An 18,759-nucleotide genomic window follows, 5' to 3' on the forward strand; every position below is an offset into this window, starting at 1 on the left:
CCGGGTGAGCGTGAGGAGAAAAAAACTGTTACCAGATTTTGTTTACATCACGTGATCAGCTGTCATTGGCTGACAGCTGATCACGTACTCGGATCTGTGATCATCCGAGTCTCAGTGACTCGGATGATCACAGCGCGCGCGCCCTGCAGGGGCGCACGGGGAGTGCGTGAAGGCATTTGGGGTCCGCTCTGTAGCCGTCATTCGGCTATAGCGTGGGCGCCAAGTGGTTAATATAAATTTGGCAGAGATTTTCTCACCGCTCCAGGTGAGCCCCATAAGCAATCAAGGGCAGTTGAGCTACCAAGGTGCTGGCGGTGCTTGTGGTTATAGCAAAAATGAGGAACAAAAACTGGATGGCCGCACTCCAAAATACTTAAAAAAGTTGTCTTTAATATTCAACTGTACACACACAGTCACTGCAACCAACAGAATACAGGATAGCCGACGCGTTTCGCACTTACAGCTAGTGCTTAATCATGGCTTCACAGGATTACTAGGTGAAAATGGGGAAAAAGCCTAATGGTGAAAAAACAAATGCATCCACCTGGACTGGAGAGGTGCAATATTTGGATTGGATACGGTTTAAAAACGTAATTCTTTTTTTTTTTTGTACAGAGACAGTTTGTGGCTGCATTCAGGCAAGCCCAAAGAGAAGAAAATGCTTTTGCTATTGTCAATTCTGGAATGAAAGTGGAGTTTAAAGATGACACTGACATTATAAAGGATATTACCATATTTTTTGGCGGCATCAGTTCTACAACTGTGTTTGCAAAGAACACCAGACAAGCTCTAATTGGGAGGTAAGTAAAAAGTAAAAGTTTCTTTCAAATTCTTGCTAAGATATACATCATTTTACTCCCTAAAATTGTTTTGACAGTGGCAGGTATATGACTATTATAGAATTCTCCAAAAGTGTAAGAACCGATGATGATGATGATCACATACAGTATATACTCAGCATAAGTTTTACACTCAGAACTTTTAGAAAGGAGAAAGAAATGTCACCAAACAAATGAGCCTAGCTTAACCACCTCGCTGCTATCATGCAGCGGGAGTCTGTCTCCCAACTGGACTTCTGTTGTCAGTCCTATCCACTTGTTATTTGGAAATCTCAATACTGTAATCCTATATATCAGTGGTCATCAACCCTGTCCTCAGGGCCCACTAACAGGTATTATGTATTACCTTGGGGAGATGCAGACTAGAATACTGCAATCACTGAGCAGCAAATGATATCACCTGTGATGTATTTCAGTTATCTTGCAAACCTGGCCTGTTAGTGGGCCCTGAAGACAGGGTTGATGACCTCGGCTATACATAATCTACAGAATTTAGTTATTAAAAATCAAATAGTCCAGTAAACAGCAGAAGGCTAATGCATTTCATCCTAAAAATCCTTACGCATAACTCGCAGGCAAGGTACATGTGAATTTTCCCTTTTTAATGGAAGATCCCTCAAGGGTTTTTTTTAGCAGCGAGATAAGTATTTGAAAAGCAAAAGATGATACGTAAAAATTTGTATTTATTTAGTAGTTAAATGATTTCAAAAATATGTGAATTTTCCCTAGACAAAGGCGGCTAGCAGGTTGTTGCCAGTGCCACTATTGCACATGACCTTGCCTGAATAAAGATGGGGTCAGCCACAAAGGCTTTATCAGCAATTCAGCCACCTCCTGTATGTGCCGCTCTGATATTAAAAAAGCAGATGCACTCTGCCTCTAATCATGGTGATGTATCCTGACCACCACTTTGTTCTGCAGAATCTACTTTCCCCCTATGAACTCTGCATAACGAACCTCTACCTCTTCCTTTTCACACTGCCGCAACTTGAAAGTCACACATTTGTGCTGCCGTTTTGAAGCAATTACAGGGAATGCCTGTGTAAACTTGAGGTCTATGGACCTCAACTCGCATCAAAGTCAGACCAAAGTAGTACAGGGACTACTTGAATCATGGGGTATGCGACTCTGATATCCAAAGTTGCAGGAAAGGTTGCACAAGTGTGAGAGGGGCCTTAGGCCTGCCTGACATTTTAAAAAGCTCTAGCAAAAGAAAAATACATCCCACACCAATACAATAATCACTGAAACCCTAAACCCCAACACTCACACTCTATCTGTCTATTTTTTTGTTTTTTCCTGCTACCAAAAAAGGTTACAAATTGTATGTGCAGTGTGAAAAGAGAATAAGCTCCAATAAAAGAAGCAAAACGATGATAAACCCTGAAAAATATATAGTATAATTATATATATATACACAGAGCTTTTTTTCTCAGAAAATAGGTGCAGGAACTCAACCACGACCCCGTTCAGATTTCACAAACAGTAGAAGGGTCTTAAAGGGGCATTAAATACCAGGATTGCATTACATGCAGAGTGCAGAGTTTAGGGGGTTACACACAGAGTGCAGAGCTGTCACTTGTAAACACAGAAACCAGACTTCTGTGTTTACAAGTGATTGTGGTGAGCAGGCACCAAAGGGTCTGAGCCAGAGGTGGTGGAACTGAGTTCCCCCAAGTTCCCCCTAAAAAAAAGCCCTGTATATACATATATATATAATATAATATAATAAAGCACTGTATATCACTCTCCTCCCTATGCACACTATCCACTCTACCTAAACTACTCTAACAAACACTGACAAATGGTTGCTGAGAACCCACCCTTCTATAGTAAGGGGGTCGGCACATAACAAAACCATTGTTGCTGAACTTGGATTGGCCCGCTTAGAAAGACCAAAGGCCATGTAGGGCATTATGGCTAAATAGAATTGTCTGCATTAGTTCTTCAGGTCTAAAGCATGCAGTATTTACTTTAAAGTGGAGTTCCACCCATAAATATAACATTACATCAGTAGTTTTAAAAAAAAATTCATTAGTCCTTTACGAAATTTTTTTTTTTTTTTAGATACCTTCAAAGTGTTGTTGCTAGCCACTTAAGCCCCGAGCCTGTTTTTCAGATTCGGGATTTACAAGACTAAAACTGTTTTTTTTTGCTAGAAAATTACTTAAAACCCCCAAAAAGTATATATTTTTTTTTTCTAACACCCTAGAGAATAAAATGGCGGTCATCGCAATACTTTTTGTCACACCGTATTTTCGCAGCGATCTTACAAGCGCACTTTTTTTGGAAAAAATTAAATTTTTTGAATTAAAAAATAAGACAACAATAAATTTGGCCCAATTTTTTTATATATTGTGAAAGATAATGTTACGCCGAGTAAAATGATACCCAACATGTCACGCTTTAAAATTGCGCCTGCTCGTGGCATGGCGTCAAACTTTTACCCTTAAAAATCTTGATAGGCGACGTTTAAAAAATTCTATAGGTTGCATTTTTTGAGCTACAGAGTAGCTCTAGGGCTATAATTATTGCTCTTGCTCTAACGATCGCGGCGATACCTCACTTGTGTGGTTTGAATACCGTTTTCATATGGCGGCGCTACTCGCGTATGCGTTCACTTCTGCGTGCGAGCTCGTCGGGACAGGGCGCTTTAAAAAAATGTTTTGTTTGTTTTCTTATTTATTTTTATTAATTTTATTATTTTTTACACTGAAATAAAAAAAAAAAAAAAATGATCACTTTTATTCCTATTACAAGGAATGTAAACATCCCTTGTAATAGAAAAAAGCATGACAGGTCCTCTTAAATATGAGATCTGGGGTCAAAAAGACCTCAGATCTCATATTTAGGCTTCAATGCAAGAAAAAAAAAAAAAAAGGAAAATTTGTCATTTAAAAAAATGACAACAAAAAAATTGTCTCTTTAAGAGGCTGGGCGGGACTGACGTTTTGACGTCACTTCCGCCAAGCAGAGCTATGATGACGGGTGGGGGCCATCTTGCCCTCACTCTCCAGGCGGCAACATCCGATCTCCTCCGCCGCTACCGACGGCTCCGGTAAGCGGCGGAGGGCGCGGAAAAGCGGCGGGAGGGGGGGGGCCTCTCCCGCCACCGATAACGGCGATCTCGCGGTGAATCCGCCGCGGAGACCGCCGTTATCGTTTACACGGCAGCCCACTGTAAAGGTGGATATCCCGGTTCTGGCAGCAGCTGCTGCTGTTACCGAGATATTCAGCTTTAAAAATAGGACGTATATATACAGTGGGCTGTCGTTAAGTGGCTAGGCAGAATAGTTAATCTTCCCACTTCCTGCACCTAGGTGCTTAATGCTTCCTAACCTACACCGCACAGACTCCTGGGAATGTAGTGGGTGTAACTTTCCAGGAGTCTGTGCATTCCCCAGTCTCAAAGAATCATGTGACTTGGACAGCACAGGTGCTGAAACCTGATCTGACACTGCTTGTGCAGCACTGAGCATGTGCGAGATTTGCAAGGCTGAAATCCAGGAAGTCATACAGTCTGGCTTCATGATGCACACACTTAAGATGGCCCCAGTCAATTTCTATTTTATAAAGTGTCTAAATGCTGTAACAACCTAACAAAACAGACCTTAGTTTACAGACTAACTTTACTAGAATACATTAAGCTTGTGTATTACAGGGGTATTTATATTTAAAAAGTGAAATTGTGGCCGGAACTCCGCTTTAAATTCATGCTAGCTCTGAACCCAGATCTAATTCCTACTTCACAGGTGTGTGTGTGTGTATGAATTACATTAATTTGGCTTAATATTATAACATAGGGGAACACAGATGGCAATGCAATTTCCAGAGATTTCAACACTGCCATAAAATATTCAAAGCTATCATTTGCTGGATTTTTACTGTAATACTGGCATCCTATGTGTACATTTGCTTTACACGGCCCCATAATGGGTGTGATTGTTTTTTTTTTTTACCATGTTCTCTTGGTAGACACTGGGATGATGACATGCTGGGTGAAGCCTGCAGACAGATCCTCAATGAGGTGTCTATACCACCTTCTGCCCCTGATGGAAAAGTGGAATACCGGAGGTCTCTAATGATCAGTTTTGTCTTCAAATTCTACCTGCAGGTCATGCAGAGCTTAGAGAAGCATGTGAGTAATTAAAGCACAATGTCGAACAGACAATTAGGGGGTAAAAAAATTAAAACCAATCAAAATGAATTTATTTTAAGAACCATGCCAGGCAGGCATACACATGCCCTTCAGTTGGTTTTCCTTCAAAAGATATGACAGCTGGTGTCTTTTACCACACACAATTTTAAAGAATCAAGGGCCAGATTCACAGATATCTGCGGTGGCGTAACGTATCCCCTTTACGTTACACCGCCGCAAGTTTTCAGCCCAAGTGCCTGATTCACCAAGCACTTGCGTGTAAACTTACGGCGGTGTAACGTAAAGCCGTCCGGCGCAAGCCCGCCTAATTCAAATGGGGCGTGTACCATTTAAATTAGGCGCGTTCCCACGCCAAACGTTCTGCGCATGCTCTGTGTCAAAATTTCCCGACGTGCTTTGCGCGAAATTACGGCGCCCCAACGTATTTTTTGAACGGCGACATGCGTTACGTTGTTTCGTATTCCTGGACGTCTTACGTAAAAAAAAAGAAATTTGAAATTCGACGCGGGAACAACAGCCATACTTTAACATGGCTGTTCTAAATGTAAGCCATGAAAAAACAGGCCTAAGTTTGCGATGGGAAAAACCGACTAGCGACGACGTAAGAGATTGCGACGAACGCGCGTATCTTTGTGGATCGCTGTAATCGGCTAATTTGCATACCCGATGCTGGAAAACTACGCGAACTCCACCCAGCGGCACCCGGAAAATTACACCTAGGATCCGAAGGCATATGAAGCCGTACACCTGTCGGATCTTAGCCAAAAGCCGTCGTATCTTTTTTGTGAATTACAAATAAAGATACGACGCGGCAAATTTGAAAATACGCCGGAGTATCAGTAGATACTCCGGCGTATTTCCTCTGTGAATCTGGCCCCAAGTTTTTATTTGGGATGCTTACTCTGTATAATGGACAGGATAACTGGTACTAAGGGGAACTTTGCCAAAGGGTAAAAGCTCTGCATGGATTTTTCCACTATGGCAATCGTCATTGGCTGTACAATGAGCAGGTAAGATGAGATGTATTGGCATGGAGTTTGCAAAATTGCAGATTAAAAAAAGTTCTGTTCTTCTATTACCCAAGTAGTATTTAATAGCAGGGGCAGGTGCATAACAAGAGTGTCGGCACTTTGCATAGTTGTATATTTTGACAAGTTACCCGTTTTTTAAAATGTTTCTGTACTTTTCTATTTGGCTGGTGTTGCTTTCCAAATTAATGTTGCTAAAAAACTTACTGTCAATACATTTTCCACAATTACCTTATTGTAACACTTCTCCCCTTATGGTGTGTTGGAGGTCATGCTATTACTTGTTTAGAAATGTTCAGCATTGCACATTGCAGCACTTCAGTAAGTGTCAAGTGTACGCAAGCTCAGAGAATATCTATACTGTACTAGAAGAATAAAGGAGGGTAAATTTGCATTGTTTACAGTCTAAAGGGTAACACATTTTGGTGAGAAGTCTCTGGGAGTTTGTTCTAAAGTTTGTTCCAAACAATAAAAAAAAAAAAAAAACTCCCATTAGAAAATAGAATTGTAAAGGTGACACAGGATATGCATTTAAATATCCCTTGTACCAGTGGAAACATTACTGTATATACTGCATTTTGCCAAAGAAATAGGATGAAACCTTTAAACCATTCGATTGCCATTGCATGTGGCCAACATTTTTATTTAAAGCACACTTTTGGAAATATGCTGGTCCAGTTGATGTAGTTCATGTACTGGTGCTTACACCTTTTCAGTTGATTTCCACAGCACTCCAGAAGCCTCAAAACCTTGAGTGCTCCTAGGCAGATTTTTACCATTTTTGTTTTTTTTTCATTTGACACTTCTTGAGCTTCTGAATGGCTATTGATGGTGTCAAGAGCACAAGTCCCTACCCCGTTTCTTTCTTTCCAGGACAACCACCCACCTGCTTAAAGCTTTTATTCTCTGCCAACTTGTTCCCTCTCCATGCCAGAGGCCTCCTCACTGGTCATTACCCTTTATATCCTAAATAAAGGAATGTCCATATAATGATAGTTTCTGCACTTTACTGATGATACTTTAAAGTCAAATAATTTTGACATATTATCCGGGGGCACTTGACAGTACATTGTCAATCACATATAGTGGAAGATCTACAACAGTCACATGTGAAAGCAGCACATTTAGTAAGCCATTGTCCCTAGCTCAGTCTCTCCATCTGGGGAAATTCTCGGTGGTACTGGGTACTCGGTGGTACTGGTTCGCCTTAGGCTGTCTGTGTACACTCAGGCCGCGTACACACAACCGGTCAAAACCGATGAGAATGGACCGAGGTTCAGTTTCATCGGTCCAAACCGACCATGTGTGCGGCCCATCGGTCTTTTGTCCTTCGGACCAAAATTTTAAAACTTGCTTTAAAATTGAACCGATGGACCGCTGACCGATCGGGCCAAACCGATGGTTAGTACACAAAAGCATCGGTTCAAAACCCGCGCATGCTCAGAATCAAGTTGACGCATGCTTGGAAGCATTGAACTTCGTTTTTTTCAGCACGTCGTTGTGTTTTACGTCACCGCGTTCTGACCCAATCGGTTTTTGAACTGATGGTGTGTACACACATCAGACCATCGGGCCACTTCAGCGGTGGACCGATGAAAATGGTCCGTCGGACCTTTCTCATCGGATGAACCAGTCGTGTGTACAGGGCCTGACTGTTCCTTTACAGGTAGTCCCACCAAGTTGGTATCAATGCTAACACATCTAGCTTTGGTACCTCTCTCTGAGGTCCTCTGGGGCATAGCCTCACTTAAGGGAACATTTGGTCTGGCATAAAAGACCTTTTGCAACCTGCCCTAGCTTCCACCACTATACGGGTCAGGAAATCTACAACCAGCTCTTCTGGATGCAGGTCTACCTCTCCCTGGCATCCTGCCCTGTTTAGGGCCTCCACTTGCTGACTACATCTGACTGATGGTGGGGTCTCTAGCTGTCATGCCCTAACTGCAAGAAGGCTCCTGCCAACCAGGTGTATATATGGGCACTGAAATTATTACAGGAGGGCTCTAACTAAAAGGGACCTAGCACCTGATTACACAGTTCTGTTACCAGCACTACTCTGGAACAGAGCTACCTAGTGGCAGACTAGCTCACTGCACATGCTATATACTAGATATGGGTGGTTTCCTTGGCACATTGGTAGATGCTGGGGTGGGACCGTTTGCAACCATTTAGCAATTTTGGTATACCCAATTTACCAGCTGTAAGCAGCTCAAGGTCTTAAAGCGGGGGGCCACCCTAAAAATAAACTTCACATTAGTAGGTTCCTTTTAATCTAAAAAAAAAACCATTTTGTTAAAAAAAATGTTACTTGCCTGAAAATGTCTGATTTCATAATCTGCCTAGTTCCTAGTCTGCGGTGGACCTACTTCTCTTCCTGACTTGCCTGGCCTGTGGGCATCACTTTGTTGAAAAATCGCGTTATTTCCATACAGGAAATGACGCGATTTAAGGCGGATTCTGTGGGAGAAATTCTGTTATCTCTGTTGTCATAACAACGGACGGGACTTTCCTTCATCGGCGCCCGTTGTTATGGCAACTATACAAACTAACGGCGCTACGAGTGCCGTTTAACTGCACATGCGTGAGATCGAGAGGTGCATGCTGGTTACCCAGCATGCACCTCTCTCTGTAAAACCAGGAAGATAAATCAACTGCTTCACATGCCCATAGCTAATATGGAAACGGCCAGATGATCGCTTATAACATATTATGTAAGTTTTGGAATTGATTAATGAACAAATCGGGAATTATTGCTGACTTGTACAGCCTATATAACATAATTATTTTGAGTATGAAAAAAAAAAATTCTGCCCGGAACACCGCTTTAAGCAGGCAATTCAGGGAAAGTATTAGAGAAGAATTTAACAATCCGTACTTGTGGATTTTGTGCATTTCCACACACAATACACACACCTTCCACGCACATGCCTTTCTGCCCTAATGTCTTCACTTTTTGCCATATTTTAGGTCTCCAATGCCCTGGGTGTTTCAGAGAATAAAAGTGCTATCCGTGATTTTAAGACTAAAGCGCCTAAAACGTTACAGATTTTCCAGGTAAGAGAAATGCCCATACTTTGATCTACTGTCTTTGACACAAAAAATGGATCCTGTGTACATCAAATACATCTAATACATGCAAGAGTATTAAAAATTGGTCTGCAACATTTAAATAAAATACTTGTTACTTGTGATTTTTCTACAGTGACATAACCTGACATCGGGTGTTACCACAGATTACGAAAGTTTGGTTATGCAGGCAAAATAAAACGTCCATGAGAGACAAGGCTATAGGCTGTGTAGCAGAAATACATGTGTGGGTAGCCTGAACATTTCATGTAATTACAAGAGTATTCCATTGTTCCTGACTCAGATTCCTGTGACAAGACAATGACCATCTGATTGTTGAGCGGACCAAACCTGAAAGTATTCGGCCCCCTCCAGTTGCGCGCGCACACAGGGCTATGTGGTCCACCAGAATATACTGTACCACCAATTCTGCAGACAGGGCCTTTTCCTAGCCTTTCTGGGGCAAATGCTGTACTTTCTGACATTTACTTACTTATATTGAGCCCCTTTATGCCAATCACACTAGGATATGGATTCAAGTAGAATAGGAAATCGCCTAATGATTGATACATAAGGTTTTTTTTTCTCACTGACAGGTGGGAGACTCCCTTTTCTTCCATCACCATCCACTCCGGGGCCAACCAGGCTTGCACTAGTAAAATTGCATACTCTTCTCCCCTAACATTGCCTGTAAACTGTACACCATTCTACAATACTTTAAGTAGAACATCACACTGAGACTTACAGCTTTTTACCTTTTTTACTTGGAATTGTTCTTAAAATGTACCGTACTTCAAATTTGGAGAACAGTCCAAATCAATGGTAACCTATTTTTCCAAGTAATAGTAATAAGTGTCTTAGGACAGTCACATAGTCCACAATGAAGAGAGGGAGAGCATTGCAATAGTCACTGATTAACTTAAAGCTGTTGTAAAGTCTCAAGGTTTTCACCTTAATGTATATACATTAAGGTGAAAAACTGTCAGGGAATTCCCGTAAGACGCTTTGCACATAGACGTGCGCAAGCGCATAGTCTTTGCCATAGAATGGCTCACAGATGCGCGCATGCGCGCCAGAGCTCGCAATTGCGAGCACGCATGCGCACAGATACGGGCACGCGCGCACATGTACGAGCCTAATTCAGTTTGGCGCCAGACAGCCTATTTAAAGGGTGTCTGGGCTCTTGTGCCCTTGCTGACTGATCTTCAGCTTGTTTCTGTAATCCTGCTTGATCCTGTATGTTTTCCCAGTATTCTGACCCGGCTCCGTTCCTGACTCTGGCTCTGTCTACGATTCGGTACCTCACTGCCCGCTTGCTGACGAACCTGGCTATCCCTGAGACCTTGCTCCTGTCTATGCCCCTGGTCACTGTTAACCCTTGGTTACCTGCCTGGCTTTCACCTGTTCATGCGCAACTCATCACGGACTACTCCAGGCCGCTGAACCCCGCCAAGCTGTTCTCCCGGGACCCCCGGCTCCAGGCACTCGTGTCCCTCCTGTCCTTCGGCTTCCTCTGTTTCACCTTCAGCGGAGCCAGGACATGAGATATAAGAGAGGCCGACCTCATCAATTCAGTCTCCCATGCGATCCCTGACAAAAACCTTCTGTGCTTCAGCTGCCCCCCAGAGCCCCCCCCCCTTTTCTTACCTGAACCTGTTTGTTACAGTGAGGAGCACAAGCCCAGCGGCTCCAGACGCTGTCTCTGTCTTCATTTGATAGATTGATAACAGCAGGAGCCATTGGCTCCCACTGCTGTCAATCACATCCAGTGCAACTAGAGCGTGGGGGTGAGTCCTGCTGCCTGTGTTAATGGACATAGCAGCGGGACTCATGAGCGTGTCTGCATGGTTGCCCCCATGGAAAGCAGCTCTCCGTGTGGCCACCCAATGAAGAGAAGGGGCCAGGAGCACCACCAAGGCACCCCTGAAGAGGAGGATCGGGACTGCTCTGTGCAAAACCATTGCACAGAGCAGGTAAGTATAACATGTTTTATTTTTTTTTATTTTTTTTAATCAATCACTTTAAGTCCTTCCTTCTAATTGACATTAACAGGCTCACATGCTGTAGTCCTTCCCAGCCCATCCTCAAATGGGAGAGCACACAGAACCCTTTCACATGTCCTATCCTTGCTGACTCATCTGCCCTGACTCTTACCACCCTTAAAAGGGCAGCCATGACTTAACAATGCCAACTCGAAGGAGGAGTTAAAATTTAAGGGAGGCTTACCCCTGCCTACATGCCTGTGATAGGAAACACACATTTTATACTCATTATGGGGATTATTACGACAGCTGTGTGAATACTTAAGAATTTGCACAATGAATGTGTTATAAATAAACCCCATAGTGTCCTAAGTTTACACTGTTTTGCCCATATTTTAAGTCATTTTATTTAGTCTTTCTAAAATGACTAGGCTTGTGTTTGGGTTCCGGGTTGGCCTTGGCGATGTTTTATGGTTGGACTCGCCATTGGGAGCCTTTAATTGAGTGAACTAAGGAGGATCGCATAGAGAGACAACACACAGGAGATTCCAGGAAACCGGTATTGGGCTGTTTAGTCACATGCGCTTACGATCTCCTTTAGAGATCCATTGCAGCTGGTAAGCAGATGTGAAATTAGAGGTGGAGGTTTCGTCTATTTCTCCCCTTGGCACGGTCTTCTCTTGGATCTATCTGTCACTGCTGTTTAAGATTTATTTGGATTTTTCACAGAACTGGACTTTTATGGACTCATTTTATCAGTTTATGATTACCCACAGTCACAGTGTTTATTTTGTTGCATGGTGCACTATATGCACAAACTATATGCATAAAATATATGTGTACAATAAATATTTCACATAATTATTTAATAATCACGCAGCGCAGCTTAATTTTTTATTTCTATGCTATTGATGTTTTATCTGACATTTTTTTTGTTGCAGCAGCTTATTTAACACAATTTATTTATATTAATTGTATTCATTACCAGAGACCTGCGCAGTATTCTTTTGTATATATTTTCTAAAATGACTCACTTGGAGAACACTGTTGCATTTTAGTGACAGCGTCGGGATTTAAAAAATGTAATTTTTATTGTGACTGGTGTTTTTAGTTTTACTTGAGTCTTTTTTAACATTAATATTTGACTTAGGAAGTAAACTCCAATCAGCCAATTCAGGACCCTGTTGGCCGTCCAATAGTTCACCAGTCTGGCATAAAGCAAGCCACAGGGGAGGCAGTGTATGTGGATGACATGCCACCTGTGGACCGAGAACTTTTCATCGCTTTTGTCACCAGCAAAAAGGCTCATGCCAAGATTGTGTAAGTAATATGTTTGTTCAAAAGTAGTCAAAGGTGTGAGTAATTCATATAGATAACATTTTCAGGAACTATCAATTTGAGTGTGAGTGTTTTTGTTTTTTTGTTTGCCATTCAAATTTAAAAATGTTCTATTAATTTGTAAGCATACAGAATAACAAAGACAAGTATGATAGGTCAATAGGACAGCATTAATCATTAACCACTTAAGCCCCGGACCATTTTGTTGCCCAGGCCAGGTTTTGCGATTCGGCACTGCGTCGCTTTAACAGACAATTGTGCGGTCGTGCGACGTGGCTCCCAAACAAAATTGGCGTCCTTTTTTCCCCACAAATAGAGCTTTCTTTTGGTGGTATTTGATCACCTCTGCGGTTTTTATTTTTTGCGCTATAAACAAAAATAGAGCGACAATTTTGGAAAAAAATTCAATATTTGTTATTTTTTGCTATAATAAATATCCCCCAAAAACATATATAAAACATTTTTTTCTTCAGTTTAGGCCGATACGTATTCTTCTACCTATTTTTGGTAAAAAAAATCACAATAAGCGTTTATCGATTGGTTTGCGCAAAATGTATAGCGTTTACAAAATAGGGAATAGTTTTATTGAATTTTTATTAATTTTTTTTTTTTTTACTACTAATGGCGGCGATCAGCGATTTTTTCCGTGACTGCGACATTATGGCGGACACATCGGACAATTTTGACACATTTTTGGGACCATTGTCATTTTCACAGCAAAAAATGCATTTAAATTGCATTGTTTATTGTGAAAATGACAGTTGCAGTTTGGGAGTTAACCACAGGGGGCGCTGTAGGAGTTAGGGTTCACCTAGTGTGTGTTTACAACTGTAGGGGGGTGTGGCTGTAGGACTGACATCATCGATCGAGTCTCCCTATAAAAGGGATCACTCGATATTTACATACGCCTCTCCCCGATCGCGACGGAGCGGCTATAAAAAAATAGCCGCGCCGTCGTCCCGGATCGCTCCCCGCGGGTATTCGACCGCCGCATGTAGCGGGGAGGGGTCCCGATCGGAAAGGCAGGGACGTACATGTACACCCATATGCCTGTGCGTGCCATTCTGTGGACGTATATGTACATGCGGCGGTCGGCAAGTGGTTAATACAGTGTCCCGTGACAAGTATCGACAAATACATATGGCAAAATATCATTCAAACTTGTATTGTAATAACAAGTACAAAATCTTAATAATACATACGAAAAGGTAAATGAATTATAATTTATTACTACATATTAATGCATGAATAATGTGTATCAATGAAAACAATAAAAATACAAAGAGAACGGTAAATAGAATAAAATAAATTGGGATATATTGGATATATATAAAAATATAATGGAAAAGGAAAAAATAATATATATACATATCTTTTTTTTTTTTTTTTTAATGAAGGCTTGCACCTTGTACAGTATAAGATTTCATGTCATCTGTGCCCAGTCTTGCCACGAAGAGCTAATCTAGCTCTGAGCAGCCCTCTTATCTTTTTTCTGTGAGATAGAAACATTCAGACAGAGAAATAGATGACTGTTTCTCCTCCTTGCTGTGAGTGACAGGTAATTTACATATCTCATGCACAAGTGTGAAAGGCATTCTGTGTACTTTAGATCCCCTACTCCTTTTTTCTCCTGCTCTCCCAGGATTGGCTTCTCTACACCTCGGCATGATTGTGCATGCTGAAGTCATGTGGTGACTTTCCTGGGTTTTGACTGGATGTTGAGGATCATGGGGGCATAATCCACAAGACCAGCAAAAGTTCAGTGTAAGAAATATCGATTCCTGGCCAAGGGGTGTGTAGAGGTGGGTAGGGAGTCTACTGACATCACGACTCCACCCACTGAGCTTCAGACAACAGACCCACCCACAGAATCTGCAGTTTTTCAGGTCTCATAACAGACATTCAGAGCCGATCCTGACTTCCCTGGGGCCCTAAGCAAAATGACATGGCACATTAAAAATGAGAAGCGGGGGGGGCCCTGACGACAGTGACATGTCACATTAAAGAAAGTTGAGAAGCGGGGGGGAGGGGGTGTTCTGCTGTCGGAAATTACTCAGCCATGGCTGCAGAAAGATGCACGGATCTAGCACACATAGTGATTAAGCAGAGGCAAATTAGGCGGCTGCGAGGCCCCTGTGAGTGTGAGGCCTTAGGCGACCGCCTAATTTGCCTAATTAAAGAGCCGCCTCTGCCTCCACATTACCAACATTGATTCCAACTAAAGCAACATCACTTACAGCAACAAGAGCATCAGGTTTCCCTAACTGTTGTTCTAGAGCCTCTTTCTGTGCTGAGACTGCTCAACCTTTGCATGTTTGGAGAATAACTCAGTTATGGATGCCTGGGCGCCAAGTAATTCCTTCCTAAGCAGTATTATAATATGCTCATTCTCAGCCTCTCTTTGAGTCAAAAGAGACAATGCAACTTTCTCTATATATATATATTAGAGATCCGTATCTATTGGACATGTGAACTGCCGAAAAATTTGTCGCTTTCCTTTTATTAGTTGTTTTGCATTTTTCGAAAATTTAGAAATTCGGGAAATTGGAAAATTCGAACATTCGAAATTTCGGAAATCCGAAAATTCAGAGATTGAAAAATTAAATCATTTCTGAATTAACTAATTTGTAAAAATTTGAAAAATTCGGAATTCAGAAATTCTACGATTTGGAAATTTGAAAATTGAAAAATGTAAATTTCAAAATTTTCGAATTTCCAAATTTTTGAATTTCTGAAATTCGGAAATTCGAAAATCCAATTTAAAAAATTTCCCATTTTCGAATTTTAGATTTTCGAATTTTAGAATCTCGAATTTTCGAGATTTCCAATTTTCAACTTTTCCAAATTTTCGTATTTTGATAATATGAAAAACTGAAATTTGAGATTTCAGAAATTCGAAAATCCGAAAATTCGGAAATTGAAAAATTCGGAAATTTCAGAAATTTCGGAATTAACTACTTTGTCAAAAGTAGTTAAAAACGAATTTGGAACTAAACAAATTGCACGTGTCTAATATCTATCTATTTCTCCCACTTTCTCCTTAAAGATGTCTGGTTTATCCTATAAATCTGCAGGGTACATCAGTTAATCAAGGGTGATCAGCCCCTCGCAGCCCCTCGCATTTGAACAGCTAAACAGGCCTATACAAATTTGCATTAACAATACAAAAGTGAGTACACCCCTGACATTTTTGTAAAGATTTTATTATATATTTTCATGTGACAACACTAAAGAAATTACACTTTGCTACAATGTAAAGTAGTGAGTGTACAGCTTGTATAACCATATACATTTGCTGTCCCCTCAAAATAACTCAACACACAGCCTTTAATGTCTAAACCGCTTGCAACAAAAGTGAGTACACCCCTAAGTGAAAATGTCCAGATTAAGTCAGATTAGGAATTTTCCTTCCCCGCTGTCACGTGACTTGTTAGTGTTACAAGGTCTCAGGTGTGAGTGGGGAGCAGGTGTGTTAAATTTGGTGTTATCGCTCTCACTCCCTCACACTGGTCAATCGAAGTTCAAAATGGCACCTCATGGCAAAGAACTCTCTGAGGATCTGAAAATAAGAATTGTTGCTCTACATAAAGATGGCCTAGGCTAAGAAGATTGGCAAGACCCTGAAAGTGAGCTGCAGCATGGTGGCCAAGACCATACAGCCGTTTAACAGGACAGGTTCCATTCAGAACAGGTCTCGCCATGGTCGACCAAAGAAGTTGAGTGCACATGCTCAGCGTCCTATCCAGAGGTTGTCTTTGGGAAATAGACGTGTGAGTGCTGCCAGCATTGCTGCAGAGGTTGAAGGGGTGGGGGGATCAGTGCTCATACCATACGCCGTACGCTGTATTAAATTGTTCTGCATGGCTGTCATCCCAGTCAGCCTCTTCTTATGCACGAGAAAGCCCGCAAACAGTTTGCTGAAGACAAGCAGACTAAGGACATGAATTAATGGAACCATGTCCTTAGTCTGCATGACCAAGATAAACTTATTTGGTTCAGATTGTGTCAAGCGTGTTTGGCAGCAACAAGGTGAGAGTACAAAGACAAGTGTGTGTTGCCTACAGTCAAGCATGGTGGTGGGAGTGTCATGGCTACATGAGTGCTGCTGGCACTGGGGAGCTACAGTTCATTAAGGAACCATGAATGCCACATGTACTGTGACATACTGAAGCAGAGCATGATCCCCTTCCTTCAGAGACTTGGCCGCAGGGCAGTATTCCAACATAACGACCCCAAACACACACCAAGACAACCACTGCCTTGCTAAAGAAGCTGAGGGTAAAGGTGATAGACTGGCCAAGCATGTCTCCAGACCTAAACCCCATTGAGCATCTGTGGGGCATTCTCAAACAGAAGGTGGAGGAGCGCAAGGTCTCCACCAGCTCCGTGATGTCCTCATGGAGGAGTGGAAGAGGACTCCAGTGGCAACCTGTGAAGCTCTGGTGAACTCCATGCCCAAGAGGGATAAGGCAGTGCTGGAAAATAATGGTGGCCTCACAAAATATTGACACTTTGGGCCCAATTTGGACCTTTTCATTTAAGGGTGTACTCACTTTTGTTGCCAGTGGTTTAGACATTAATGGCTGTGTGTTGAGTTATTTTGAGGGGACAGCAAATATACACACTTATACAAGCTGTACAGTCACTACTTTACATTGTAGCAAGGTGTCATTTCTTCAGTGTTGTCACACGAAAGATATATAATAAAATATTTACAAAAATGTGAGGGGTGTACTTACTTTTGTGAGATACTGTATATATACACAGTATATTATAAAATATGTGGGCAGGTTGGCCAACTTATTAAGTGTTTTGATACAAGCTTTGGCTGAACTTTGTCTCGACTAGAGTGCAACCAGTTTGTTTTTAGGTTTCATTTTCTAAGCTGTGTGAAAAATATGAAATATGGAAGCTGATGAACATTTAAACGCAAAAACAAATAGTTGCCTTTAGTGACACGTTAATCCCCAGGCACCGAAATCCCTAATACATTTTGTACTTTTACAGGTCAATAGATAGTTCTGATGCCCTCAAAATTCCCGGAGTGGTTGATATAATAGGAGCAAAGGATGTCCCTGGAATAAATGAGATCTCTGGACAAGGACCTTTGTTTTCAGAGAAGGAGGTACCACTTGAACATATAAATGGGGGAAAAATATTATTAAATAATATAATCATTTTATATATATATATATATATATATATATATATATATACACACACACACACACACACACACACACACACACACACACACACACACACACAGATACACATATAATCAAATCACTTAATTTAAACATTTTTGGGGGGTTTTGTTTATTGTCTGGTAGGTTTCTGATTTATTTGTTTGTATTTGTTGTTTTTGTCTGTGGGAAAACATTTTATTAAGCCCCCGTTCATGCGATTTGACAATTCCAAATCGCATGACAAGTCACTTCCCATTGTCAGCAATGGAACTGTTCAAATTGCCCCTACTTTGAAAGAGGTTCCTGCACTACTTTTTGACGATTTCATTGCGACTTGCATAGACTTCTGTTGTATGGCAGGCCGCAATGAAATCGGCAGTGCCAATCACACTGATGTGCAGCTTTGAAATCCTTGCTGAAGTAGCACGATTTCAAGGCTGCACCGGTGTGAACGTGGGCTTTAAAAAATGTTGAATAAAAATAACCCTAAAGGAAACTGCAAGTTGCCTGGCTGTCTCTGGCTTAAACCATTGAAGGAAAAAACCTAATCTGCACATTTCATTCAAAGAAGTTTCTTAGAAAGTACAGAAACCATTGGATCACCCTAAGAACTAGAGAAGTAGTATTTTTTTTAGAGAGGTCAGCAAAGGAAGCCTCCGTACTCCTCAGAACAGGTTTTATTTAAGGCTTCTGCGTCATTTATTTTAAATTGCCTAAAAATGTCATGTATTTCAACGCCTATGTGGATTTGTTATGGTGTTTTTTTTGTTTTTTCTCATGTAGCGCTACCCTTTACTAGGGCCGCAGGTTTAAAGTCCCAGATTATTTTCCTGCTGGTGCAGCAGCCAGGCAAACAGCAACTTTACATACCTGAATCCAGAAATCACAGTCAAGAAGGGTTGCCTTTTTTTAAAGTTTATTGCAACAATAACTTGGATAGGGATTAGAGAGCTGTGGAATACTCCACATTAGGGCCAAAACAACTAAATCGATTATGAAATTAATCGATTACAATTTTCATAATCGATCAATCGGCCAGTAACATAATGGGGTTAAAAAAAAAAAAAATTAGCCCTTTATAGTCCAAAAAAGCAAATCGCTACTGTAAATATTACTTTCACTGTCCCACAGTAAAAAATGAACATCTCAGGCCGGGGT

The 18,759-nt window shown here is 41.4% G+C and overlaps 1 protein-coding gene across 2 annotated transcripts in view; it reads left to right on the top strand.

Moving 5' to 3' along the window:
• The window catches only part of LOC120943720 (aldehyde oxidase 1-like), a 213,843-nt gene that overhangs the window by 104,201 nt on the left and 90,883 nt on the right, over positions 1-18,759 (top strand). For both annotated transcript variants that reach the window (XM_040357196.1, XM_040357195.1), the window contains 5 exons: positions 616-800; positions 4,815-4,977; positions 8,994-9,080; positions 12,225-12,394; positions 17,420-17,537. In XM_040357196.1, the coding sequence (XP_040213130.1) occupies positions 616-800; positions 4,815-4,977; positions 8,994-9,080; positions 12,225-12,394; positions 17,420-17,537 (723 nt within the window). The remainder of the gene's footprint in view (positions 1-615; positions 801-4,814; positions 4,978-8,993; positions 9,081-12,224; positions 12,395-17,419; positions 17,538-18,759) is intronic.

Source organism: Rana temporaria, chromosome 6 (genome assembly GCF_905171775.1).
Source record: "Rana temporaria chromosome 6, aRanTem1.1, whole genome shotgun sequence".
In the NCBI taxonomy this organism is placed as follows: Eukaryota; Metazoa; Chordata; class Amphibia; order Anura; family Ranidae; genus Rana; species Rana temporaria.